We start from the raw sequence: 26,053 nt of genomic DNA on the forward strand, positions 1-26,053 counted from the left end.
CACAAATGCCAAGTTTACCATTATTTTCTTCATTTAATCTAAAGATTCAGGCCTAAGCTCCAAACTATGAACAGTACATAGAAATATAATGGTCACAATTTTAACTTGTAAAATTAACAGTATTTCATTCTCTCCAAAATCATCTAAAAATCGACTACCAATCATTTTCTCAATTTGGGAAGCTACCGCCCTCTAGAGGGTGGGTCTGGAAACGTCAGGGGTACTTCTCAACTATCACGATGAGGGATGGGGCTGGGAAGTTGCTCCTGGCCTTTCATATCTGGGAAGGATGCACATAAAGAACTACCTTCCCCAAGATGTCAATAGTATTCACTTTGAAACTCAATGAAAGTGAGATCTACAGAGTTTTGACAAGTTGCATTTTAAAACATTGACCATTTATCCTACAATGACTTACTTAGAAGGGAGCTAGGGTGTACACATTGACAGAGACCATGGGGCTATTGAGAAGTTCATGCTAAACCTGAGTCCATAGGAAGCTCATGGATCTGCGTTTCAGGCCACCTTACTCCACGAGCGTTTATCTCAACATTGGGATCTGGGACTTGACTGGCCAGTTCATTGTCCACAGCTCTAGTGCCACTTACTCATTTAGGAATACATAAAGGTAAAGACTTCTGACTGATGTAATGTTATACAGTTTACAGGCAAATGTTGATAAAATGGTTAAAGTGCTCTGATCCTTGCAGAAGAAACTGAATGCCAGAAAAACATAACATGAATTCTAAGATTTTCAGGCCCTTTTAGATTATGTAAGAGAAACTTCTACTTGTTTTCCAGTTTCCATTCTCCCTTTCTTCCCTTAAGTAATACAAGTCCGAAATCCCCATTTCCCTCTACATCTTCCAGCTTCCCCATGGGGGGTGTGGCCATGTAAGTGTTGACCAATGGACGCTGTGATGTGAGCAACTTCCAGTACTTCCCCCTTCTTTTCAGTAGGGGAGCTGCATGTTCTTCACTCTCTTCTCTTTTTGCCATTGCGAAAGGATGACAACTTGAGCAACCACCTTAGACCCAGAGATGGAAGCTGCGGCATGTTCCCCCGGTGGGGTCCCTGGATGACTCTGTGGAGCAAAGCCACTTACTCACTTTTATCTCATTTCAGCCCATGTATTTTGGAGACATTGATTTTCTGCCATTTTTTCATATGCCAACTGCTAAGCTGCTCTCTCAACTAGACTCCAAATTAGAAATGCCATCTGGTTTCAAAAAATAGTAGTGGGAGAAACCTGAGTGTAACAGAACTCCATTTTAGGTATATTTGAACCATAGATACACACATATACATACCCTACCAAACAATAACTTCTGTTTACAAACTAAATTCATTAAAAAGAGGCACGGTCCTTGGTAGCTTAAAAAGGGTGGCAGAAGGTTTTATTATAGCAATATTTAATGCAATGCAATATATACAGTATGTTCTATATCGTTAATCTTCAATATGAACAGGTCAGCTTCAAATATTTATCTTTTTTTCTTTTTCTGCAGGTTGTACACAAGGGCAGGAGGCTTTTTGGTTTTATAGGCCACGCTTCTCCGGATGCGTTCTCCTTTGACGTTAACTACATGTGGCAAGAGTGGGCGCCGGACCGTCAGAACTGTTCCTTGAGGTGTGTAGCCTCGGAGGTGCAGTTTGTCCTTAAACTGCGGCGTTACTGCTACCCAGCCTATGCAAGAACACGCAGAACACAGGTGGTGTTAGCAACTATCTTATTAAAAACACCAAACACAGCTCAAAATGGAAATCCAAGGGAGGCTACTGCCGTCTTTCACTCTGTTTTTTAAAAGCATACAATGCATTTGTGAAAAGGTACAGATTTATTTTCAGAGTAGGTTACATCTTATGAATAACCTAGTATGTATTTCTTAAAATATTCAGCTTATGTCAGTTAAGGCATATCTGTATAAAAATATACTAAAGGTCAGTAAGGCTACTTTATTCACCTTTTAAAAAGTGCTTGGTGTAGGGACCTCCCTGGCAGTCCAGTCGATAAGACTCCGTGCTTCTATTACAGGGGGTGCGGGTTCGATCCCTGGTCAGGGAGCTAAGATCCCACATGCCGCGTGGTGCGGCCAAATTAAAAAAGAAAAAAAAGTGCTTGGTGTAAAATTACCTGCAGAGGAGAACTTGATGTCAGCCACTGCTTCAGATTCCCCAAGTCCTTCATCTAATGTGATGTCTTCAGCCACAAGAGGAGGAAATCCTGCCATTCTTTCTTCTCCACCCATTGGAACCTTCCACATTGGGAGGAGATGAAGATATTTGGAGGTTCAAATTAAACCCCTGATAACTCTAATATTAAGTAAGGCACTGATAAGATAATACTGTACAGGTATCAAGAATAAAATCCTTTTAAACATTCAACTGTTGAAAAAAACCCAAATCACACTTCTAGGTCAAATGAAAAGCCCGGGAGCTCTGTGATGGGATGAAGCCTATAGATCCCAGTGACAAGGGCCCCATGTGGGCATCCATCTGGTGGTAACCTCCAGACAGCAGAATCTTGCTTTATTAGCTTACAGTTTTTACAGTCCTCCATAAAGCTTTAGACACGATAATTTTGGGCAATTAAAGCAACATCCTTCCAAATACCTTAGTTCTTACAGGCCTGGCTGGACACAGAGATTAATCCCTGCCTCATCACCTCTCAAGGGTACATGGATAACGGGTAAGATTCAGCTTCTATGTTTACAGGTGTTTCCATGAATTGGAAGTAACTGGATAATAATTTACCTGTTTATTAACAGATCTCTCTGTGTTTAGCACTAAGGATACAAAGATAGCTATTACAGTATGTTCTGTATGGTCCCTACCCCCGAGGAGATGAGAAGGTGGAAACAGCAAGTAAATAAATTACAAGGTAAGAAACGTGATGAGAGGCATCTACTAAGTACCGTGATTGTGAAGGAAGTAATGAACGTGGTTTGGTCAAGGAAAACATTAATGAAGAACAGAATTTGAAAAATAGATTAAAGTTATTCAGTGGGAAGGTATCCTGGGTTAGTATCATGTACAGACACTGAAATTCAAAAAAGGATAATGAGTTCAGAGAACTGTAGCTTAACTGTGCAGAGTATGTTATGTGTGTGTGTGCATTAGTGATGAGGCTATCAGTTTAGACTTCTCTCAGTAATGTGGAACTACCAAGGAATTATAAGCAGCAAAGAGAAAAGAATCAAAAAAGAATACTGTGGCCTGCTTTGTATTTTGGAAAAATCTGCGTAGTGCAGGGTTTCTCAACCTCAGCACTGTTGACCTTTTGGGCCAAATAATTCTTTGTCTCGGGAGGCTGTCCTGTGCATTGCACAATTTTTAGCAGCCTCTACTCAGCATCCACCAAGTTGTGAAAACCAAAAACGCCTCCAGTCTTTGTCAAATGTTCCCTTGAGGTAAGAGTCAACCCTGGTTGAGAACTACAGCTGTTGTGGGGTGAGGGTGGGCAGAAGGCAGTAAAACTGGGAGCTGGGAAAATACCTCAAAACAGGATCTCAAAACAGCCTAAAGAAAGTAGATTACAGTTTGGACTATGAGGCTGGACTCAGTGATAATTAGGAGGCAGGATTGACTTTGACTTGGGAGGTGAGTAAGAAAACCAGAAGGCAAGGATGAGCCACAGAGCAGCCCAAGAAACCATTTGTATTACACCGGGAGAGAAGCCTCAGTATTGTTTTGAGAATTATCAGTGAGTCTACTCTGAAGACTACACAGATGCATGGGGGTGGAGCCCTACCCTGAAAATCCCACATGTCTGGAGTATTAACTTTAGGGCAGTTATTTCGATGGAGTTTTAATTTCACTCTGGCTTTCTTAGGAAATCCAGAGAGAAAGAAGCATTTACTTCCCAAGTCAGGTTGGTTTTATCCTTGTTGAAGGGCGGGTGTGTATTTTGTGTTTTGACTTATTTTCAGTTGTATGAGCATTAACTAATGGTAAATCACCTCTGCATTGGACGTACCCGCTATTTTTGCAGTAGGTATGTCCCATAACCTTCATCACCACAAATACTTACGAAGCAGTGACAACAGTCCCCTTGCACTTGATCTTCTCCACAACCTCGTGGTGTAGGTACAACAGAGAGAGGTAAAGGAAACTTACTTAAAGTCACACAGCTTCGTTAAGTGGTGGAGCAGAGCAGGATTTGGACCCAGCCTGGCTCCAGAGATCTTAACTATCATACATTACACACCAGCCACCAGTGTGTACCCATGTCTGGTTAAAAGATCTGTAAACAGTCCCCATTCAGTCTCTGGTGAACTTGGAACAATTTCAGTGGCATAGAAAGGGCACAACAGGGACTGCAGAGCATGGGACGTGAGGAGTAAACTTGATTGTAAAGAGGAGGAATGAGCGGGACACTGAGTTTTGTTTTTTAAAGATTAGAGAGAGGGACTTCCCTGGTGGTCCAATGGTTAAGACTCTGTGCTCCCAATGCAGGGGGCCCAAGTTTGAACCCTGGTCAGGGGACTAGATCCCACATGCATGCCGCAATGAAGATCCCAAGTGCCACAACTAAGACCCAGCGCAGCCAAATAAATAAATATAAAAAAAAATAAAGATCAGAGAAATTTTAACACACTGCTTAACAGGTCAAAGGAAGGAGCAAGTAAAGCAGGAGAGGCTTTACCTCTTAATCCCAGGCACCTCTAAGTGCCTGGGATTAAGAACCTTGGAGGAGAGCTTTTTCACTCATACAAGGGCTTCTCAACTCAGCACTACGCACGTTTTGGACCTGATAATTCTGTGTTGTGAGGTGCTGTCTTGTGCATTGCATTATGTTTAGCATCATCTCTGGCTTCCACCCACTAGATGCCAGTAGCATCACCCAGTTGTGAGAAAATCTGTAACTTAGAGCTCTTCACTCACAGTATACAGCACAACTTTCTGCAATGATGTGACCGCTGGGCAGTTGAAAAGTGGCTAGTGCAAGCGAAGAAGTAAATTTTAAAGTTTATTTCATTTTAATTAATTTATTTAAATAGGCACATGGGCCTACCGTATTGGACAGTATGACCTAGAGAAAACCCAGCTCTGTCACTATTCTAGGATCGGTCCAATCCAACATCCCTTTTCTATAGGAGCCCACCTCACAAATATAGTTAAAATCCTCAAGGTGAACAAGGTCAGGGGAGAGCTAGCTGAGGGTGTAACAAAGATGGTTCTGTCCAACAAAGGCATTTTTAGCAGGGCCGTGGGACTACCACAGGGTGTGTTAACCTAACTATGCAACCATCAAAGCGTGTTGTCTCACCTTGAGTAACGTATGACCCCCGTGCTTCTGATATATAGTGTCTGCCTTGTCCAACGAAGTAATGTGAACGGGAAGGAAGTTGGAAGCCACAACCGTAAACCAAGCTGACTGATTTCCCTTAAGAAAGGAAGAAGGAACTTATTTTATATAATGAAAAACTTGCAAAACCAGCACATTACAAGGTTTGATTAAAAAAAAAAAATGGGGGAATTCCCTGGTGGGCCACTGGTTAGGGCTCTGCACTTCTACTGCACGGCGCACGGGTTCGATCCCTGGTTGGGGAACTAAGATCCTGCATGCTGTGCAGTGCAGCCAAAAAAAACAAGGTGGGGGGGCAAAATATGGCAGAATACTGCATTTCACCCACTTATATAAAACTATGATTCCTTCCATAGGTTTGTTGATACTTAAAAAAAAACAAACAAACGTCTATTATAAAAAACAAAAGAAAATACTGTCTGCTTTAAGCGTCCCTGTGTAAAGTTTGGTTTAAAATGTTAACATTCTATGGTCTCTATGGAAATACATAAGGTTTTAAGTGTGTAAGCCTAAATTTCCAACAAATTATGAACAAACACAAAACCAAGAAGTGTGCTAAGGCAATGGCTTGCAGGTTGCATTTAGTGTTGTTGGACACATCCATGTTTCATTTTCCATTTTTCTCCTCACTTTGGTAAAACGGGGATCAATTCTATAGATGCTCTAAAATCTCTGAGTGATGCTATGTAAATGAATACCAAACCCAAAAACACATCTATAAAAGTATACACATCATGGAATATAAAGAGCATGGAATTTATTTAATGCATATTAACCCTGCACTTAAAGGTACGACCTCTGATTTCCATGTAAGACAATACCACAGGAGAGGGAAAGTATCTTTGCTTAATGCCAAGCTGTATGGGGCACTCGACTGCCTACTGAAGATACAGTTTTTTAAGACCTATTACTTTTTTCCCCCCCATTTCATTATCCCAGGTTTTTACTATAGATATTTTCAAACACACACAAAAGAATAGTATACCAACCCCCACATAGTCATGACCTGGTTATCAACATTTTGCTAGTCTTGATTGTATATCTGCTTCCTTAAAGTAAGTCCCAATACTAAAGTCATTTTTCAATGGTACGGACTTTCCTTACCTTCAGAAAATCTATGCGGCCTATGGCACCCAAAAATAGAACCATTCCTGGTTTAAGCACGAAAGTTCTTGGAACAATGGAATGTGTTGGCAAAACAATATTTACTTCTTTTTCTGTTAGAAGACTTAAAATCTGTAAAGCAGAGGGCAGATTTTTAGAGAATTACTTTCAATGAACGTCTGATACATCATGCTTTACCTGTAGGATAAAAAGTTATTATATATTCCAGGCTTCACAATAAATCAAAGTATGTATTTTAGAATTTTCTGCACATAAAATTCATATATTCTTTCTAAATGAATCAATTTATAGATGGCTTTACTCTTGTTTTACAACTTAATCTTGAGTAATGGCAAAATAACTTTACAGGAATATGAAACAGCAGCATCCTCCGAATTCTGTCAAATTTGCTGTGAACTGAAAACACTGATGATTCAATCCCAGGAGAAAAAATATGTTCTCTCGTCAAGCCTTCTAGGGAGCAGTAGTTTTCAGATAAAGGTAAGGTAAGGTAACGTGCTATATTCTGTCCTAGTGGCAGCTATGCATGCATTAAATGAAAATGATCACCCTGTTCTTGGAGCAGGCAAAGAGCTTGAAGAAGCTTTTCTAAATTCCAGTCTTTGGTTTCCTTATTTCCTCCAAATACTCAGCAAAAAAAATGAGAGAAAGTTATGAATCCTGTGGCTTCTAAGGATGAAGAGTTCTTAAATAGACTAGAGAAAATGGAAAAGAAAAGCCAGGCGGTACAAGATTCTGGTAAGACTTAGGGAATCAAACTCTGATTTAAAAATTTTTGAGAAAGTAAAAAATGGCCAGAAGTCTTTTGTGAACTTGCTTCTTAAGAAAAATAACAAGGAGATAACAAAATATGTGATATCTAGGGAGAGTCACAAGAGAATACATACGTAAGGGGGCTGTGAGTAGTTTTCTTCAGTATTTGTGCTTGAAAAAGCACATTAAAAGCCACGTGCAGTAAAGAAATATTTTAACCCTTTTAGCAGAGACCCTAATACTTCACAATAGAGTTCCTTGGTTCAGTTTGGGAAACACTGGTTCAAGGCATTAAATAAATATATCAATAAACAGGCAGAAAATCAAACTGCCTGAGAGAACTCTTATATCTAAAAACTTGAGGGTCTCACTGCAAATTAGCAAATCTGAATTTGCGAGTTAGCAAAGTCTTGCCTTTCTGACTAATTGACAAGAGGATATACATGACTGAAGTAACTGCTATCCCTGACCTAACTGAGCCTAAAACTGAAGAATGAGTTGGTGAAGTTAAAGTGATAGAACATTACTAGGAAGCACTACAGTTACTCTGAAGTTCTGGATTGCTAAGGAAGTAAAAACTGGACACAATTATTCTAGGAGAGAAAAAAAAAAGTTAAAAGGTACATCAAATTCTGAGAATGAAACATAAGTGATTCTGATGAGGCAAAGGAAGGAAAAGTATCTAAGAATCTAATGTTGTTTCATAGGGATATACAGAGATAACGAGGTGAATTAGAACCTGGTCACTAACCAGATTCAAAGGAAGCTGATTAGTGGATCTGTTGAAAGGCAGTATCCTGGATACACACTTGATTCAGTCAATGACTTGGATAATGATCAAAACTGCAAATGAGGGCTTCTCTGGTGGCACAGTGGTTAAGAATCCACCTGCCAACGCAGGGGACACAGGTTCAAGCCCTGGTCCGGGAAGATCCCACATGCTGTGGAGCAACTAAGCCTGTGTGCCACAACTACTGAAGCCCGCGTGCCTAGAGCCCGTGCTCCGCAGCAAGAGAAGCCACCGCAATGAGAAGCCCACAGACCACAACGAAGAGTAGCCCCTGCTTGCCGCAACTAGAGAAAAACCACATGCAGCAATGAGGACCCAGCCCAGCCAAAAATAAATAAATTAAGTAAATAAATTTAAAAAACAAAAAAACTGCAAATGAATAAAAGGTTCTGAGATATAACAAATATCTAGGATATAGGCTGAATTTAAGATAAAATAAAAGTTGCCCGGGAGATCCTGCAACTGGACTAAAAAGATATACAAGGGCAAGATAGGTAGAGTTGATCCTATTCTAAATTAGGTTCATCTGAGGGCACTTACATAAGAAAGTTAGTTCTTTGTGTCATACTTTCAGGAACAAAAACAAATTAGAATTCATTCTGGAAAGGGTCCTTTGTTCATAGCCTGTTCTCAGAATAGCTATAGGAAATGAAGACAGACCGTCTGGATTATGTCAGCACAGTAAGTGCTCCATGTTTGTTGGCTGAATTAATGAAAGAGAAGAAAAGGGTAGAGTGAGGAAGAGAGAGGATATTATACTCTAAAACATTTCAATGTCTGGCAAAGGGAACTAGACATTATATTTGTTCCATACACCTTTGGGGAACAATAGGTACAAATTACAGGGACACTGCTTGGCTCAATATAAAGAGCAGGGCTATCTTGGGAGGTGAGGTGACACTGCTTCAGCTGATGGTGAGTCACTCCTTCAATTCAAGGTGGATGCACCTCCTGGTGCACATGTTATAGAGGGAACTCAAGCATGGAAAAGGTGGCTGGACTGCAGTGATATTTATGATTTCTTCCAACCTCAAAATCTAGGATTCTGTAAATGTCTTCCTAACTAAGGTAACAACCACAAGGATAGAAGTAGGTTGTTAGCAGTGACGTCTACCAAATGGCATACAGTACTTGATGGCATATAGATTCATCCCTGAAACGCTTCTATGCATGAATCAGAACTGAGTCTAAAATGAAAGGATACCTCTTTTTCTGCCAATTAAGACAGTACTCTTGCAATTGAAAGTTAATGTTTCTAAAAGACATTAAATACCTACACAATTTTCTTTTGTAATTCCAGGGGTGTCATAAAACCAGTGGGCATCTTTCACATCTTGTGGGGTCAGTTCTACTCGTTTGGTGGATTTATCTGCAACCATAACAGGTTCATTTCCCATGTCAAAGGCAAGTGAATCGGCATCAAACTCAAAGGCAGCTTTATTCTTCTGTTCTTCTGAATACAAGAATGTTCTTCCAACTCTTCCTAGAACAAGTTATACTGAAGTTAGTAGTCACTCCTTTAAAGCTTTTGACTTGAGACAGGTAGTTCTTAAGTTTGCCTCGTAGAAGTTACTAGGACTAACAATGGTGTTTGGAAGGAAGTGAGACCACAATGATACTTTTGCTTTACTTCTAAATGCAGTGGGAGTCGGACTCTTGCATTGATCAAGTATGTGTGGCTGGCTGTGCGAAGGGGGAGAGTGTTGGGAATCAAACTGTTTTTAGTAAAGAAAGGTTGTAAAGAGATACCAAGGAAAGGGGGACAATCCAATTTAAACCTGCTGCAGGTCAACAACTTGTACTGGTGTGTAAGGAGGGGGCTGGTATCTTAGTGAAAATGCTTGTTGCTGACAATGGCCAGAGAGGCAGTTATTTGCATTTCCTTTCCTGGATTTCTCCAAGTATCTACTGTCTCAATTTTCCCAACACAATGAATTCTGGGTTTCCAAACAGTAGCCTTGCCTCTAAAAGGCCTCTATGTTCCAGAAAGAGGGAGTGTCTCTCCCCACAAAAACTGGCTAGCTCCAGAGAGCTCTATTTCAGGTTGTTCTACAGAAAATTTTAGCATAGACCTAAGGAAGAGTTTTCCTACAGAAGATGCTTACCTACTACATAACCATGCTTTTTCAAGAGATTAAGTTTATTTTGTTCTTGCTGACTAAGATCTTCTTCTGCTTCAGTTGCATCTCTTTTAAGCCTTTTTTGCCTTTGAAACATTCTGTAAGGAGTTGGGTTACAAATAGGAAACTTCAGAAGGTTTAATGTAGTACCTGAAATACCAAAGAATACATACATTCTTATAAACGTTGTACAAGAAAATGGAATAAAACATTTATGAGGATCTACACTGTCTTGGATACTGTGATTATTTCTCTTAACTTTCATGACAACCCTCCACAAAATTATTCTTACTTTACAGATGAGGCAATAGGTTCAGAGATTGGCCCACAAGCTCAACCAGGATTTGAATGCCAAATCTACAGGCCTGATCTTTTTCCATCTTCTGCATACTCCTAACCGGTATAAAAGCACTTCTGTGTATAAGTCAACCAGTGTCCCTGACAGAGAAGTACAGCTTATCAAGCAAAGTTCAACACTGGTTTCAAAGAATCAAATGAATTAGTTCGCTTTGCCAACTATTAGATACAAACAGGTCACAGAAGGACCCATTTTGCAATTACTACAGACGTTTCTTAAAGTCACAAAGTTGATATTTCTTTGCAACAAAGCCACAAATATTGCATTAGTGAATTATCCAAATGTTAAATCTGTATAGTACTCTCAAACTCAAGATATGAAGAGTGAGACTGAAGGGTGGAGGGAGGTTTAGAAAGTAAAAGGACTTTCTGGAGAAATATACAAAGAACTAAAGTTACAAGGGAAACCTCCAAGAGAGCAGACACTGCTTTGTCCCCTGGTTCATCTACAGTGCCTAGAACAGTGACTGGTACCTAGAAGTACTCTAATTATTTCTATTGGAAAGTTACTAAAACACGTACTGAATTTCCAAGCATTAAACTGACACAAAAGAGAAATGTGACCGAAGTAGGTAGAGAATTTTTAAAGGAAGCCTCCAGCCAGCCCCTGGTGTACATTAAGGAAGGATATAGGACTAGGTGCCTGCACTACGATCAGACTTCCAGCTTCTCAGAAAACGAAGGAGGGTACTTCCGTGGTGGTGCAGTGGGTAAGACTCCACGCTCCCAATGCAGGAGGCCTGAGTTTGATCCCTGGTCAGGGAACTAGATCCCACATGCATGCCACAACTAAGAAGCCAGCCTTCCGCAACTAAGGAGCCCAAGTGCTGCAACTAAGGAGCCTGCTTACCTCAGGACCAGGCACAACCAAATAAATATTTTAAAAAAATAACGAAGGGGACGGGTATCCTAAGGCTCACCAGGCCAAGAGGAGATGGTGGCTCTGTCGATAGCCTCAGCGCCCTTGGCGATGCAGTAATCGGACTCCAGGAGCGTGTTGAAGAGAGTGGACTTGCCAGCGTTGGTGGCGCCAACCAGGTAGACGTCGCCGCGGTAGCGCCAGGAACGCTGGAGCGCGGAGATCAACTCTTCGACTCCATAGCCAGTCTTGGCGCTGATGAGCCGCACGTCTCTGAGCACCGTGCGGGACCTGGGCGAAAGATTTGCATTCTCCTCCCCGTCCCGTGGCCGGTCCCCGCTGGGGTGTTGTGGCCTTCGGTAGCCAGGGGGCGGCAGGAGCCCGGCGCGGGTACAGTCGTCCCACAGTCGCTCCCGGAGCCGCTGTCGGTAGCCGGGAGTATCCTGGGGCAGCAGGTCCACCTTGTTTCCCAGCACGATCAGCTGCTTGGGGCCCACCAGCGCGGGCAGGTGGGGCAGCAGGGCGTCGGGCAGATCAAGCAGGTCCACCATGTACAGCACCAGGGCGGGCTCGGGCCGCCGCAGCGCGGCGGTCACCAGCTCCAGGTACTGCTCGCGACACACCTGCACGTGCAGGGCGCGCTGGTGATGCACCAGCAGCCAGCAGCGCTGGCACACGGTCTGCGCCAGTCCGCCGTCCTCCTGCGCCGCCGCGCTGAGGAACTTCTCGCTGGGCAGGTAACCGGGCAGTCCAGGGTCCTGGCAGTGCAGCTCCGCCCCGCAACCCGAACAGTTCAGGCCGCTGGGCGGCACCTTCGCGTCCGGGTGCCCCACGACCGGGTGCACCCGCCGGCCGGTGCGTAGTTTCTGCTGCCGCCGCTCCTCCCGCCGGTGCAGCACCCGTCGCTCCTCCTCCTCCTGACGCTGCTGCAGCTCCCGCAGCTGGTCTTGGAGGGTCACTGCGGGCTCCGAATCCGGGACGTACTCGGGGAACACAAAACTCTCCTCCATGTCAGCCCTTCCTTGGTTATCCCCAGTCGCTGTCGCGCCACGGGGAAGCCCACATCCCAGGCCGGAGGAGTGCCGGGAGGTGGAGTTGGCCGCACGTCTCCTCTCGAGGAGCGTCTCCCGGAGGCCATGGCGCGCTATCGTGGGAGTGGATCCCCGCAGGAAGCTGCACAGCAGCCTACGAGTGAGGCCCGCGGGCAGCATGAGAAACGCGGGCGTGGGCAAAGGGGCTGAGCCACCTTTTCTCACGTGCTCTGTGGCCCCAGACGTGCGTAAAACAGTAGCGACAGCCCGGGACTACCTGAGAGGGGTCATTTTTCAGCGTCGCACTTCAGCTCCTCCCGAGTCTAATCTCGTGAGTTCTCGCGATGAAGGCTCTGTGGTCAGAGAGCCCACTTAAAGCGGAGATAAAAGCTCCGGGCACCTTAAGTGGGGTGGGTTGGCCCAATAGGCTAGTGAGTGAGGGTTTACCAACTTTCAGGCTTCTTCAACGCGCCGCCGCTGGCACTACTTGCCGTTAAGAAATCACATTTTTTAAAGCTTTGTGTTGTTTTGTCTTTCGGACTGGAAAATAGAAAATCTAATGCCGCAGACTTATGGCCACAATTAAAACCTTTTATTAATACATCTTCCTGGCTTTATTATTTTTTTGCGGGTGTCAGTATTTGTGCAACAAGATTAAAAATATTTCTTAAACATTTTAAAAAATTGACTATGGTTTATGTACACAGAAATCTTTTTTTTTTTTTTTTTTTTGCGGTACGCGGACTCACTGTTGTGGCCTCTCCCGTTGCGGAGCACAGGCTCCGGAACACAGAAATCATTTTTTAAATCTTCGTGTTTTTAAGTCTTTGGAACCGAAAAAAATAAAGTATGGCTACAACTAAACCCTTTATTATTAAATCTTTTTGACTTTTTTTTTTTAGGTGCCATTATTTGTGCAACAACACTGAAAAACAAAGTTTCATTGTCTGGATCCGACTCAAACTGTAAGGAACAGTTCTCATTCTCAGGCACGGGGAAACTTCGGCCCACAAATCGCGCATGCACAATACTAACCCTTAACACAAGCTTAACCGACCCTTCGCGCAGGCGCAGACCTTAATTGGCGTCTTTGTGGGCGGAGCTTCGTGTGGGACGCAGAGTATTCTGGGAACGCCGGAGACGGAAATTACTTCGCCTCTCGCTGCGGACGTCGTTGTCGTCGCGCGCCTTTCCGTCTGTGATTTCTAGAGTTAGGAGCTCAGGAACCGTTTGCCAATATGTATGACGCGGACGAGGGTAGGTGACCACCCAGAACACTCAGTGGCGGCCCGCCTAAGGGGGGAAACGTGGGTAGCTAGACGAGTTGAGGATTTGCGGTCTCCTCCTCGGCCCGCCGCACCCTGGCCCCAGTCGTTTCCCCACACTCCCGAGGCCGGGAACGAATCCGGGATTTTGAGAGGTGGAGGGTGCAGGGAACGTAGCCTTTATCATCTCGGTCAGGGTGACTCTTGTTCTCTCCTCTGTCTGCCCCTGGGTGAGTCTGACACTCCCTTCCCGTGTTGAAAACAGCTCGCAGAACCATGCGACAGGTTCCGTTGTTCCGACTTTGAAGCAAAGGACTCCTTTCTTGATTTCCCTTAAGGCGAGAGTTAATGAATTTATGAATAGTTGAATTTTTGAGCATCACCCTGTGCCAGGCATTGTGTTAGGCTCTGGAAGAACTCTGGGGACAAGGAATATAGTTTCTGTGTGTGTGCGGCGCGGGGGCAGGGTTTGGTTTAGTTTGGCGTTCCTTCATGCTGTCATATGCCTAAGTAAATTATCTTAAAAGATGACCTTTACATTTCCTCTGTCCGCGAGATGACACAGTTCTAGATGGTATGTATTTTAACGAACAGGGACAGTATGTCTTTTTACATGTAGAGTTCGTAGTCACGTGTCGTGTATTTTCATTGTATATTTTTAATGCTCCCTCTTCCGTTCTCCAAAGCTGCTATTTCAAAGTTCGTTTTCTTCTAGCTCCCAATCTCCTGGCCACCGCTTACATTTCTCTTTATTCCCTCAGCTACTTCATGGAGAAAATAGAAGCAAAAACTTAAACTCTACTGTTTAAACTTGTCTCATTTTTATCTTGCGTCTAGAAATTTATTAGCATCATTGTATTCTTTTTCTTAACTCCTGAGAAAAAAAAGTTTTTTCAGCTTAATTTTTTGAGTAGGTAATACAGTCTCATTTCTCAGAGGCTAGAAAACATAAAAATGTTAAAAAGGATAAATGGTCTATAAGTATAACTAAAACTGACTTCATTATTACCTCTCATTTTCCAACCTTCCTACTTCTCCTGGGTGGCTGTGATAATAACATCTAGTGTGCCATCAAAGCTAGAAATCTCCAAGCCATTTTAGATACCTTTGTCTATTTTACCTCGCCCCCCATGTGTAGGAGTCAGTAATTCCAGACCATTCAAGAAGCACTTATTAATAATTTATTTTGGATATGTATCAAATTTTGAATCAAAGTTGTTAAGTTTTACAGACTATGTATATAGGTCAGAATAGAAAAACAAAAATAGAGCACATTTATTCTTTTGCATAAGAAGATGAGACTAATATTAGCACCAGTGCACACTGATTTTTCAAATGCCCCATTTTATAAATTACTGTTGCACAAACTCCCCAAAGTTTTGCTGCTTAAAAATTATTTAATATGTTCATGGATTAAATGAGTCAGGAATTTGGACAGGCATAGTAGGAATGGCTTGTCTGTTGCCTGATGTCTGTCAGTGGTTGAACTGGGAAGACACAAAGGCTGAGTGTTGACTGCTGGGGGCTGGGTGATCTGGAGTGTTTACTCATGTGTCTGACATCTAGCCTAGGAAAACACAAGGACTAGGATTGCTGATTGCAGCATCTCGTAAGTGGGCCCACCGTTTAGATTTTCTCACCTAAGTAGTAGGAGTTCTTAATGGCAGCTCAGGGCTCCAGAAGTAAGCGTTTCAATAAAGAAGGTGGAATTGCATTGTTTTTCCTGACCTAGCTTCTAAAATCATGTAGCATTGCTTTAGCTGTATTCTCTTAGTTATGGGAGAGTCAAAAACCCACCCAGATTCAAGGGGAGGAAGCATAGACCCTCTATATTTTGATGGTAGGAGTGTCAAGATCACTTTATAAAAGAGCATGTGAAATGGAAGATAGTTGTGTCCATCTTTGGAAAATACAGCCTGTCATCCCTGTCCATGTGTGAAATGTTGCTGTAATAGACAGCTCACCTTAAGGTATTGCCCAGCTATTGGAGTCCTTTGCTGACTCCTCCCTCTTAACCTGATCTCTGACTCCAGTCTCTGAGGAGCCTGTTGATCAGAGGATTATGAGCTTGCTCCTAGTTATCATTATAGTTAGTTATTAATGAGAATTATATGGGCTTCTTGGAGATGATGGAACAGTTACAGATTCACACGACTTGCACTGAACCTTTCTCACGAGGCCTCTTTGTGTATTGGGAGAATACTGTGACGTAGACCTATGTATGTGTACATATATACCTATGTATATTGTTTCATTACAGTTCAAGTAATGTGATGACTGAAATTTTAAAGAAGTGGGGTAAAGCGATTGTTTTTTATTTAGTAAAGAGTAAATGTGTTTTTGCTACTTCACATCATAGTAAGATGTGAGCTAGTAGTATTTATTGCAAGTGAGAATGATTTTTTTTGTTTTTGCAGATATGCAATATGATGAGGATGATGATGAAATCACACCAGATTTGTGGCAAGAGGCATGCTGGATTGTAATTAGGTAACTTTTTAGACCAAACTGAATAAATTTTAAAAGGCACTGTAAACCATACAGGGATTTCCTGCTTATTCTGTGTTTGAAAATTAGATGTTCTGTGTGAATATGCTGCATGAGAGCTGGTTTGTCATTTTATTTATTTATTTAACTTTTAAAGTATTTTGATATACAGAAAAGTTACACAAAGAATTCATGTACACTTCACCCAGATTCCCTAAATGTTAACCTTATGCTGTGTTTTCTTTGCCTTATTCTTTCTCTGTCTACGTATTTTTTTTCTGAAATATTTGAGTTAGTTGTTTACCTAGGAATATTCTTTTACAGAATCATAATCTTATTAAAATAAGGAAATTAATACAGTAATCTTATTTAATCTAGAGACCTTACGCAGATTTTGCCAGTGTCCCAGTAATGTTCATAGCAAAATAAAAATTTTCTTATCCTGGATCCAACATAAGATCATATATTACATCTTGTTTTCATGACCTATTCTTTTGTCTCCTATAATCTACAACAGTTCCTCAATCTTCCTTTCTTTTTTTTGTTTCTCAAACTCACCATCTCTCCACAGCTTCCCATGACCTCACCTTTTTTTTTGACCTTGACATTTTTGAAGAATATAGGCAAATTAATTTTTAGACTGCCCCTCAGTTTGGGTTTGTCTGATGTTTCCTCATGATTAGATTCAGATGATTACTTTTGGCAACACTGATGTTCTGCTCTCAGTGCATTGTATCAGGAGGCACATGATGCCCATTTGTTACATTACTGGTGCTGTTAATTTGATTCCTCTTGGTTTTCTCCTTGTTTTAAATGGATAAAGTTATAACAGGTGGTATTTCGACCCACATTCCCATCCAATTCTAAGTGTAATTAAACTGTAATAAAACTCAGCAGGAAGCCTTACATATAGGTAAGAGAAGTAACTTTTAAGTAATAAAATAACATCCTGCTATGTTAGGATATAAAATGCTACAAGTCTCCTCACTTACCAAACTGACAGGTGCTTTGTATATAGTAACATTTTGATGCCTGTTTGAGCCCCACCATCTCCAAGATGCACATCCTCTCAGTTGACACTCTCAAAGAGCACAAGTTTCTGACATTCTACCAGTTGTGTATGGAATAAAACTGAACCTTTGCTGAAGGTTGTTTTGTTAAAAATATGAGTTTTGGGGATGTAAGTATGTGTTTATTTTTCCTATTAAACATGGGCTATAAACACTTTGTATTGAGACACTTGAATCTTCTATGATTTTGAATATTAAACATGAAGAGACATTTTTAGCCAGATATTTGGAGTATGCCTATATTTTGTGATTGCCAGGGAGAAAGAATATTTTGATCTTAGCCAAAAAAAACAAATTGTTTCTTATGTGACAAATTGCTCAAGGATTATATATGCTATTTGACAAGTCCTTGCATTTAACATTTGTTACAGAATAAAATGCCGTTTGATCTTTATATTTTAATTGATTATAGGTGCTTTAGTTATTTGTGATATGACATTTTGTTTTTTTCACTATTTAATATCAAGTGATCTTTCCCAAGCATTGTGAATGTGATATTACTTAATATATAGTGACTTCAGTAAGATGTCTCTTGGACAATAGTCATGGTAGTAGATACCATAAATAAGAACTATTCAAACAGTTTAGGTGTTTAAGGGATGGCATTCTAATGAAGTACAGTCCTAATGATTTTGGGCAGAGTAACTATGGTTCAGCTTCCTGGGAGGATGAAAATTGTCCATAGTTTTTTAAAGATTTTTCATTGTAAATTGTCCATAAAAACCATTGCTGTTTACCTTACAGATTGTGCTTTCCATGTGCTTATGTACCAATGGCTGACCCAAATGGTTGTGAGAAATTTCTTTCCTGTCAGCTCACAGTCTCTACTGAAGGAAGTTGCCTCCACTCTTCTTGAGTCTGTGCCTTATACAGGGATGAATGTGTACTGTGTTCTCTGCCATAGAGAGCTTCTAATATTGGTGGCCACGGTTGATTGAATCAGGGTGGAACCTTGACCCAAAGCCAGCCAATCTGTAGGCTGGCCAGTTACGTGTGAGGTGATCTGATGATGCCAAAATGGAAGGCTGATGATTAGTTGGGCTACGAATGTTGTCTCAGAAAATTGATGTGAGGATGGGGGAGTTAGTTACTAGGCAGAGAGGGCAAGGAGCTAAGTCCAGCTATGCAGCTTTTCCTGTGTGGTGGTGAGGGGAGAGATTCCTCTTGCAAACAGTGTGTCTACTCTTTTCGAGTCTCTGTCCTTCTTTAGGGCTTCAGTATTTGATTTCTGTGTCTATACTAATAGCTTTGATCTCTCACCCTTGCTCCATTTTTAATCAGTCATTTGCTGAGTATTTTCACTTGAATGACTTAGTCCCACCTTACCTTTAACATATTCAAAGTAGAATAATCTTTAACCTAAAATCAAAGTTCTTACACATGCTATATTTTAGTCATTGATATCATTTTCTTCCCTCTTATTCAAATTAAAGTTCTTATTTTTATCTTTTTTTCCATGCTTTTTTTGGTTATATAAGTTTTAGGTGGACAGCATTATAGTTCAACATCTGAATACACTACAGAGGGATCACCACCACAGTCTAGTTACCATCCATCACCATACATTTGACCCCCTTCACCCATTTCACCCACACACTAACCCCCTCCTCTCTGGTAACCACTAATCTGTTCTCTGTGTTTGTGAGCTTTTGTTATCTTTTGTTTGTCGGTTGGTTTTGGTTTGGTTTTTTTTTTTTTAAGATTCCACATATGAGTGAAATCATGTGGTATTTGTTTTTCTCTGACTTTTTTCACTTAGCATAATATTCTCTTCGTCTGTCCATGTTGTCATTTATTTTTCTCTTTGACTATGCATTTCATTAGTTTTGAGAAATGTTTCAAGAGGTTGGATGAAATTTATCTATAAAGGACATTTATAAATTAGGGCTTCCTTATAGTTCTTATGTTGTGCTTTAATAATTTTACCCACAAGTATGTCTCATTTCCCCAAACTTAACAATAAGTTCTACAAAGAGAGTGTTCCTAATCTCACCTCTTTTTTGGACACCTCATAGTATTTTTTGTAGTGATGGGTGCAGAGTGTTGGTATTTAATGATTAGTATTTGTCAAAATTGATGATAATGAAAATGGGGAAATATGCTAGAAAACATCAGTGGGTGTAACTGATTATGAACTCAAATATTTTCCCAGTTCCTATTTTGATGAGAAAGGCTTGGTCAGACAACAGCTGGATTCTTTTGATGAGTTTATTCAGATGTCTGTTCAAAGAATTGTGGAAGATGCTCCACCTATAGACCTACAAGCCGAAGCTCAGCATGCTAGTGGAGAAGTTGAAGAACCGGTAAGATGGTTCAATAAAGTAACATAAATAAGGGTATTGATTTGAAATTTCAGCCCTTCTCTCACCTGGCTTAAAGGTTAAAAAAAGAAAAAGTTAGGAGGTGTTTTTATGAGTGTACTTATAACGTTTCAGTCAGCTCCTGATTTATTCTTACTAATGGAGAGATGCCTTTTTGCAAGTAATGCAAAACCCTAATTCTTTTTCAGATAGTATGTGTTTAATAGCCAGGAAGAGGAAACTCAGAGGTATGATGAACTACAAAGAGAAGCAAGCCAGAAATAGTCATGTTGCCTCAGAAAATCCCACTTTTTTCTTTCACAGAGTAAGGAATCAAAAGAAAAATAGGTGAAGGACCTTTTTCCCTTGATTATTTGTTGCATGAAATACATTATTATATCAATATAAGAGATAATAAGGGAAAATCACCCAAATATATTAGCTCTTTTAACTTTTCTAAGTTCATTGTAGTCTTTTTTTTTACACATATGCATGTTTTCAGCATTGTTAAACCATAGCAAGGCTATCATTTTAGAATCTAGTTTTACATGAGTGATTGTAAATAACTGTGTAGTCCAAAAAATGACTGTCCCTAGTTTTTTTGTTTGTTTGTTTGTTTTAACATTATTTATTTATTTATTGGCTGTGCCGCCTGGCTTGCGGGACCTCAGTTCCCTGACCAGGGATTGAACCTGAACCACGGCAGTGAAAGCCCAGAATCCTAACCGCTAGGCCACCAGGGAACTCCCATGTCCTTAGTTTCTGAGTAGAGAGGCAGCATGATGGGCCTTGAGGGACAGGGAAAGCTAAAAAAAAAATGAGGTAGAGAAGAAGTAGAATTAGACAGAGGGAGAGATTATTTCCTGCCAGTTCAGTCCCTCTTTTCTGTAGCTTATCTTGTAAGGGCTAATGTATTATTCTCATTCTAGTTGGAGGTGCTGCACAGACTTTTGCTGTTAAGAACAAAAATAATTGGCTCTTCTGGCACTGTGTTGGAAAAATGGGTGTAAAATGCTTTTCCTATACTTACGACGTTTTCTCTTCATGGTCTTTTCAAAACAAGAGAGATAACAATATAACATAGCAGCTTCATAGTGCCAGAATAAGTACTACCAAAGAGATCTCTCAAGCTTGGCTATCAGAGCTTAGTGGAAAAGATGGGAGGGACTTAAGCTGACTGTGAAGGGTGTTTGTCTTAGTTAGGGAAAAGATATTTAATCATTTCAGCAAAAATACTTTGTGTTTTTGGCTTATGGCTGGAATAGAGGGACCACAGTAGTCAGTATATTGTTTTTGGTTTGATCTGTTTTTGATAGGTGTTCGTGGAAGATAGGATGGAACCAGATTGTCACATGCTTTGGATGTCATGGGGCATTGTGGAAAGATTGTCAAAGAATGTACATGAAGCATTATTTTTAAAAGGTTACTTTGGAAATGGTGTTTACTTGGAGTGGGAAGAGGCTGGAGTCAGATTAAAATCTTGGAATAGCTGAAGTTTCAGATAATAATGTCCTAGATTAGGGTAATAGTGGAAATGAGTAGTTGGATGGCTGAATTCCTTTTGGTTCATTATCACCACTAGTTCTCTTTGCTCTTTACCTACTCCAGTTTGGGAAACTTGGGTATTAATAATTTTCCTTTAGTGGTCTGCTTAGTCCCGTCTTTTCCTTTTCTGATATTTGATTTAGAGAGAAATCCACTATCCATTTAGCTCTGGAAAGTTCTCATGGATCTTGTTTTATTGGGTAGCAGATAGATATTTAATTGAAAACTTTTCTTTCTCCTTTCTTCCTTTCTTTCTCTCTTAACTATGGACTGAGCTAAAGTCAGCCAGGGTTGGAAATTCTCACTCCTTTATGTAGAATAGTAATTAGGATTTTCTGTGTGTTTTTAAATTCCTCTTTGCACAGAGCAGTATATGAAGGTGGCTGTCATCCTGACTCTATACATCCCTTACACAAAAATGCCCCCCAAGGATGCCCGGTTATCCACCCCACTTCCGTTTTGGAGAATTGGCAGGTGGGGCAAAACACTAAGTCTCAGGAGGGTTTCTTGAGACATTTTTGTGGGAAGTTTTGGGTCAAGGGGAGAGATGAGACCCAACAGTGGGTGTGCCATCCTCTGCCTTCCTGGGGAAATCCAAATCCCAAAAGTTTTCTGAAGAGAGGCACCTCTCTCAGTGACCTAGGGAGGGGAGGTGACTAGATGACCAGACCTACTGCCTGGATGTAAGGCTGAGGCAGAGAGAGGACAGGGTTAAGCAGATATCTCAGACCCAAGACAGAAGAATGAAATGCCAAGAGAGGGGGAGAAGGGGACTGAGAGATCCCAGAGGCCCAAGTCATCAATTCCACCCTGTCTCCAGTTCTGAGCAGAAACTCTTCTTCCCAAGACTACAATGGAGTTTTAGTTCAGGGACTGGCTTTGCTCCAGGGCACAGAGAGGACAAGCCAGGCAGAGATCCCACAGGTAATGAAGGTGGAGAGTTAAGGTATCGGACAAAAAGATGGACGCTCCCACAATGGGTACGCACAGACCACAGCAGTTTTGAAACTATAAGCCAGGATCAGGGTAAAACATGCAGCTGTGGCTGAAATATAGAATGTTATAGGCCCTCTCCATTAAATTTAAATCACTGCTTATTCCACTCTGTCCCCTGCCTATGAGCTGTTTCCAAGGTTTTTTCCAAGGCTGGAGTCCTGGACAGTAAGAAGGAATGGGAGAAAATACTGAGGCCAGCATGTAGGGCTGCGGCTGAGACTTGATATGCCTCTCCCCACCCCCACTCATTCTGTAGAAAAGAATTTGCTCTCCCTCCCCTTGATGGGCTGTTGGGATGAAGGCAGGGTAAAGACAAAGGGAGGAAAACACTCAGCACATTCTTTCTCCTGCTTTGATCTGAAGTGTAGCTGCAGCCAAAGGGCACAGAAGTGGGGGAGAAAATATGAGGGATAGGAAAGCATGGGAGCATAATCCAGTTGAGAAAGGAAGAGGGTTCTTCCACTGCCCTGTGTCCAAAAATCTGCTGAGAGCTTTAGTCCCGGAACTGCAAAAAAGAGTGCGAAGGAATGGGAAGCGTATATGGGTTTGTGGGGGAGGCAGCCACAGACAGGATGGAGATCTAAGGATCCCTGGGATCCCCGAGCTGACTCTGAGAGCATTAGTTGGGGGACTGGATGAGAAGTCACAGCAGACATGTGGATTTTTTGAGGGGGTATGGAGCCAGGAACAGTGAGGTCTTCACCGAAGGAGTGACCACTTGATCTGTTCTTTGGCTGACTGCAGCACCTGAGACTCAGTCTGCTCTGTAAGGGGGACATCTCCCCTTAATGCCACCCGCTGTACCGCTTGCTGGGGATTGCTCTCTAGGATCACCCCTCAATCTACGATTTCATCCACAACCAAGAAGAACCCCTCCATGTTCTTCAGCAGAGCTCACTTTTCTACATTTTTCCTTAGCATCTGGCTCAGTGAGTCGAAGAAGAGGCAGTTCAGAATAGCCATGAGCATCATTTCATTTTCGTATGAGCTGCCAATCCTATAGAAATAGAGATCGATAACTGCTTTTGCATACCACTGTCAGGCCTCCCAAGAGGGCAGTTTCAGTGTCAGTCTGACAGGTCTTGTTGAAAGTGTTCTTCTCAAAGGCCTTTTGCTCCTTGACACCGAGGTAGCTGTCATCGCAGTACTTGGCGAAAAATCTATTTCCATCATTGTCCAGAGTCAGAATGGCTTTAACAGTGTACAAGGAGGGGTCCAAAATCAGTGCGTCTGTCTTGCCCCATAGCTGGTACCGATGTCTTCTGTACCTTTAATTGAAGAGTTAGGTTTTCTTTTTTTCTATCTTCTGTTGATTAGTTTAGAACACACTTCTAATTGTATGAATTTATCTTTTCTTTGTTTTCTGATAACTTTGTTAACCTGGCCTAAACTAAGGAGAGGGCACATGAAACAGCTATACAGATCATTAATGCAAATCCATTTCAGTTGTTTGATATGAACTCAGAGCTTAGTCTTTATTTACTTGTGATACATTAAATCTCCTTTTGTCTTCCACCTTAAAAAGTGATGAAGTATAAAACTTGACATTTGTGGAGTATGAATGTTGCCCTGGGAGAGTCACCATTTTAGTAAAGTGGATTAACTTTGGCATTTTCTAGAGCTGTCTCTACTCAAAATGTTAATGTTGATTAAAATGGAATCATTAAATCGTTTATGGAAAAAAATTATTTACCCTTTTCCATTGTTTTTGTTTTCATTTTAGCCAAGATACTTGCTGAAGTTCGAACAAATTTACCTCTCCAAGCCTACCCATTGGGAAAGAGATGGTGCTCCATCACCGATGATGCCAAATGAGGCCAGATTAAGAAATCTCACGTAAGAAAGATATTTCTTTTCCAGCAGCTGATATTGAAATAAGATTCAGAAAATAAAATTTTAGCCAGTTGAGAGTTTTAGTAATCACCTTAGTATTCACTTGTGATCTACTTTTATTTTCAAAGGTACTCTGCTCCACTTTATGTTGATATAACAAAAACAGTCATTAAAGAAGGCGAAGAACAACTTCAGACACAGCATCAGAAAACTTTTATAGGAAAAATTCCAATTATGTTGCGTTCAACTTACTGCCTATTGAATGGCTTAACAGATCGTGATCTTTGTGAGTTAAATGAATGCCCCTTGGATCCTGGTGGCTACTTCATTATTAATGGATCCGAAAAGGTATAGTAGCATAATTTCTTTTTAATTACCAAATGATGATTTAGATTTTAATCATGAAAGTTGAAATCAAAAAGTAAACTTTTGTATAATCTGGAAGTAGCAGTTGAATTATTGAGGTGACAGCCGAATTTATATTAAACCAAAACTTTGTTTAGTTATATATATTGGGTTGGTCAACCCAATAATATACACTAGAAATTTGGTCAGTTTGAGCTTGTATGTTTTGGTGAAGCGTTTATGCAAAATGGAGTTTGTAAAGTTCAAGAATTGATGTTTCAGTGAGCCTATACAGTCAGACTAAATAAAGATGTAGCTTTCACTGTTCTTTCTAATTCAAAGACCTCGTCGGTTTTATGGCTGTAATTTTATTGTCCATATAGGTTCTGATTGCTCAAGAGAAAATGGCAACAAACACAGTCTATGTGTTTGCCAAAAAGGATTCTAAATATGCCTACACAGGAGAGTGTAGATCATGTCTGGAGAATTCTTCTCGACCCACCAGTACTATCTGGGTTAGCATGCTGGCAAGAGGAGGACAGGTATGGACTATTATATGCTATTTGGGTTTATTCCTTTTGGTCTAGTTTTGTAAGTTACCAGGCTGCATGTTTAGTCAGAAAGTTTTTCTGGAGCATATTATCAGTGTTGTATGGTAGGCATTTTATTATTTACTTATTACTGTGTAATAAATCACTCCAGTAGCAACATTTATCATCTCACAGTGTCTGGATATGGATTAGCTGGGTCCTCTGGTCACAGGGCTGCAAACAAAGTGCTTGGGCTGCAGTCATCATCATAAGGCTTATTTGCATGGCTGTCGGCAAGATCCAGTTCCTTGCTGCATGGCTCCCCTCCATACAGCCCCTGACAATATGGCAACCTGCTTGTCAGAGGGAGTAATTGAGCAGCGCCATAGAGCATATGAGCAAGGTGGAAATCACCATCTTTTACACCTTAATCTTGGAAGCAACATCCTATCATTTTTGCCATGTTCTTTTTGTTAGATACAAATCAGTAGTACATCTAGTCTATACTCAGCGGGGGGACTACACAAGGTAGTAGTAGTAGACAGGGATCATTAGGCACCATCTTAGAAGCCACCTACCACGGGCATGTTACTTACAATAATGTAATCTAATAATAGCATTTCTTGACTGTTTGCTATGTGCCAATTATGTTACTCAGATTGTTTGATTTAATCTTTGCAACTATACTGGAAATTTGTTGTAATTAACTATTTAATTTCATGTACATTTTTATTTGTAAAATTTTTTTAAATAAGTCATATATACACATTAAATAGTTCAAAAAAGTACAAAAAAGTGTACACTATAAAAATTAGTCTTCCTTTGACCCCCAGATCTCTTCTCTAAGAAGCAGCTGATTTGATAATTTCTCATGAATCCATCCAGAAATAGTCTTAATTAAAAAATGCAAATGGGGGCTTTCCTGGTTTTACAGTAGTTAAGATTTCGCCTGCCAGTGCAGGGGACACGGGTTCGATCCCTGGTCTGGGAAGATCCCACATGCCGCAGAGCAACTAAGCCCATATGCCACAACTACTGAGCCCACGCGCCGCAACTACTGAGCCTGCATGCTGCAACTACTGAACCCTGCATGCCTAGAGCCCGTGCTCTGCCACAAGAGAAGCCACTGCAGTGAGAAGCCCGTGCACCGCAACAGAGTAGCCCCCGCTCGCCACAACTAGAGAAAGCCCACTTGAAGCAATGAAGACCCAATGCAGCCAAAAATAAATTAAAAAATTAAAAAACCAAATGGGAGCATACTATGCACACTGTTTGAACATTGCTGATACCTTTTAAAAACAGGTTTAGATCAGCAGTTGATCATTGTTTCTAAGCTGT

At 41.1% G+C, this 26,053-nt stretch overlaps 2 protein-coding genes and 1 pseudogene across 4 annotated transcripts in view; 1 reads left to right on the forward strand and 2 right to left on the reverse strand.

The window, feature by feature from the left end:
• Positions 1-232: 232 nt before the first annotated feature.
• Positions 233-12,703, reverse strand: LOC111169233 (nitric oxide-associated protein 1). The gene is made up of 7 exons (XM_022563268.3): positions 11,375-12,703; positions 10,083-10,247; positions 9,255-9,460; positions 6,414-6,545; positions 5,271-5,387; positions 2,136-2,256; positions 233-1,688 (listed from the first exon to the last, which is right to left on the reverse strand). Exons 1-7 carry the CDS (start codon positions 12,522-12,524, stop codon positions 1,486-1,488), a joined length of 2,094 nt encoding a protein of 697 aa, XP_022418976.1. The 5' UTR covers positions 12,525-12,703; the 3' UTR covers positions 233-1,485.
• Positions 12,704-13,397: 694 nt separating this feature from the next.
• POLR2B (RNA polymerase II subunit B) overlaps positions 13,398-26,053 on the forward strand; it is a 49,087-nt gene continuing 36,431 nt past the window's right edge. Inside the window, exons 1-7 of one of the 3 annotated variants that reach the window (XM_089911975.1) lie at positions 13,398-13,601; positions 14,166-14,183; positions 16,027-16,099; positions 19,319-19,469; positions 23,731-23,843; positions 23,969-24,188; positions 24,569-24,727. In XM_089911975.1, coding sequence (XP_089768101.1) covers positions 13,583-13,601; positions 14,166-14,183; positions 16,027-16,099; positions 19,319-19,469; positions 23,731-23,843; positions 23,969-24,188; positions 24,569-24,727 — 753 coding nt within the window. In that variant the 5' untranslated portion in view covers positions 13,398-13,582. Of the gene's footprint in view, positions 13,602-14,165; positions 14,184-16,026; positions 16,100-19,318; positions 19,470-23,730; positions 23,844-23,968; positions 24,189-24,568; positions 24,728-26,053 lie in introns of those variants that run through there. The other 2 variants (XM_022563229.3, XM_089911976.1) reach the window with 2 other exon arrangements.
• On the reverse strand, positions 22,623-23,501 carry LOC111171511 (coatomer subunit zeta-1 pseudogene; annotated as a pseudogene).

Source organism: Delphinapterus leucas, chromosome 5 (assembly GCF_059928025.1).
Source record: "Delphinapterus leucas isolate spDelLeu-1000000601 "Yukka" chromosome 5, BTC_Dleu_Yukka2, whole genome shotgun sequence".
NCBI classification, from domain to species: Eukaryota; Metazoa; Chordata; class Mammalia; order Artiodactyla; family Monodontidae; genus Delphinapterus; species Delphinapterus leucas.

Bases quoted from the DNA above. Each gene is read 5' to 3' on its own strand.
- LOC111169233 (XM_022563268.3), bottom strand. From the start codon at position 12,524: ATGCTGCCCGCGGGCCTCACTCGTAGGCTGCTGTGCAGCTTCCTGCGG. The intron at 6,546-9,254 runs GTAGGTATTTAA...TCTGCTTTACAG, and splicing joins GAATTACAAAAGAAAATTGT to ATTTTAAGTCTTCTAACAGA. The intron at 5,388-6,413 runs GTAAGGAAAGTC...TCCTTTCTTAAG, and splicing joins GCCGCATAGATTTTCTGAAG to GGAAATCAGTCAGCTTGGTT.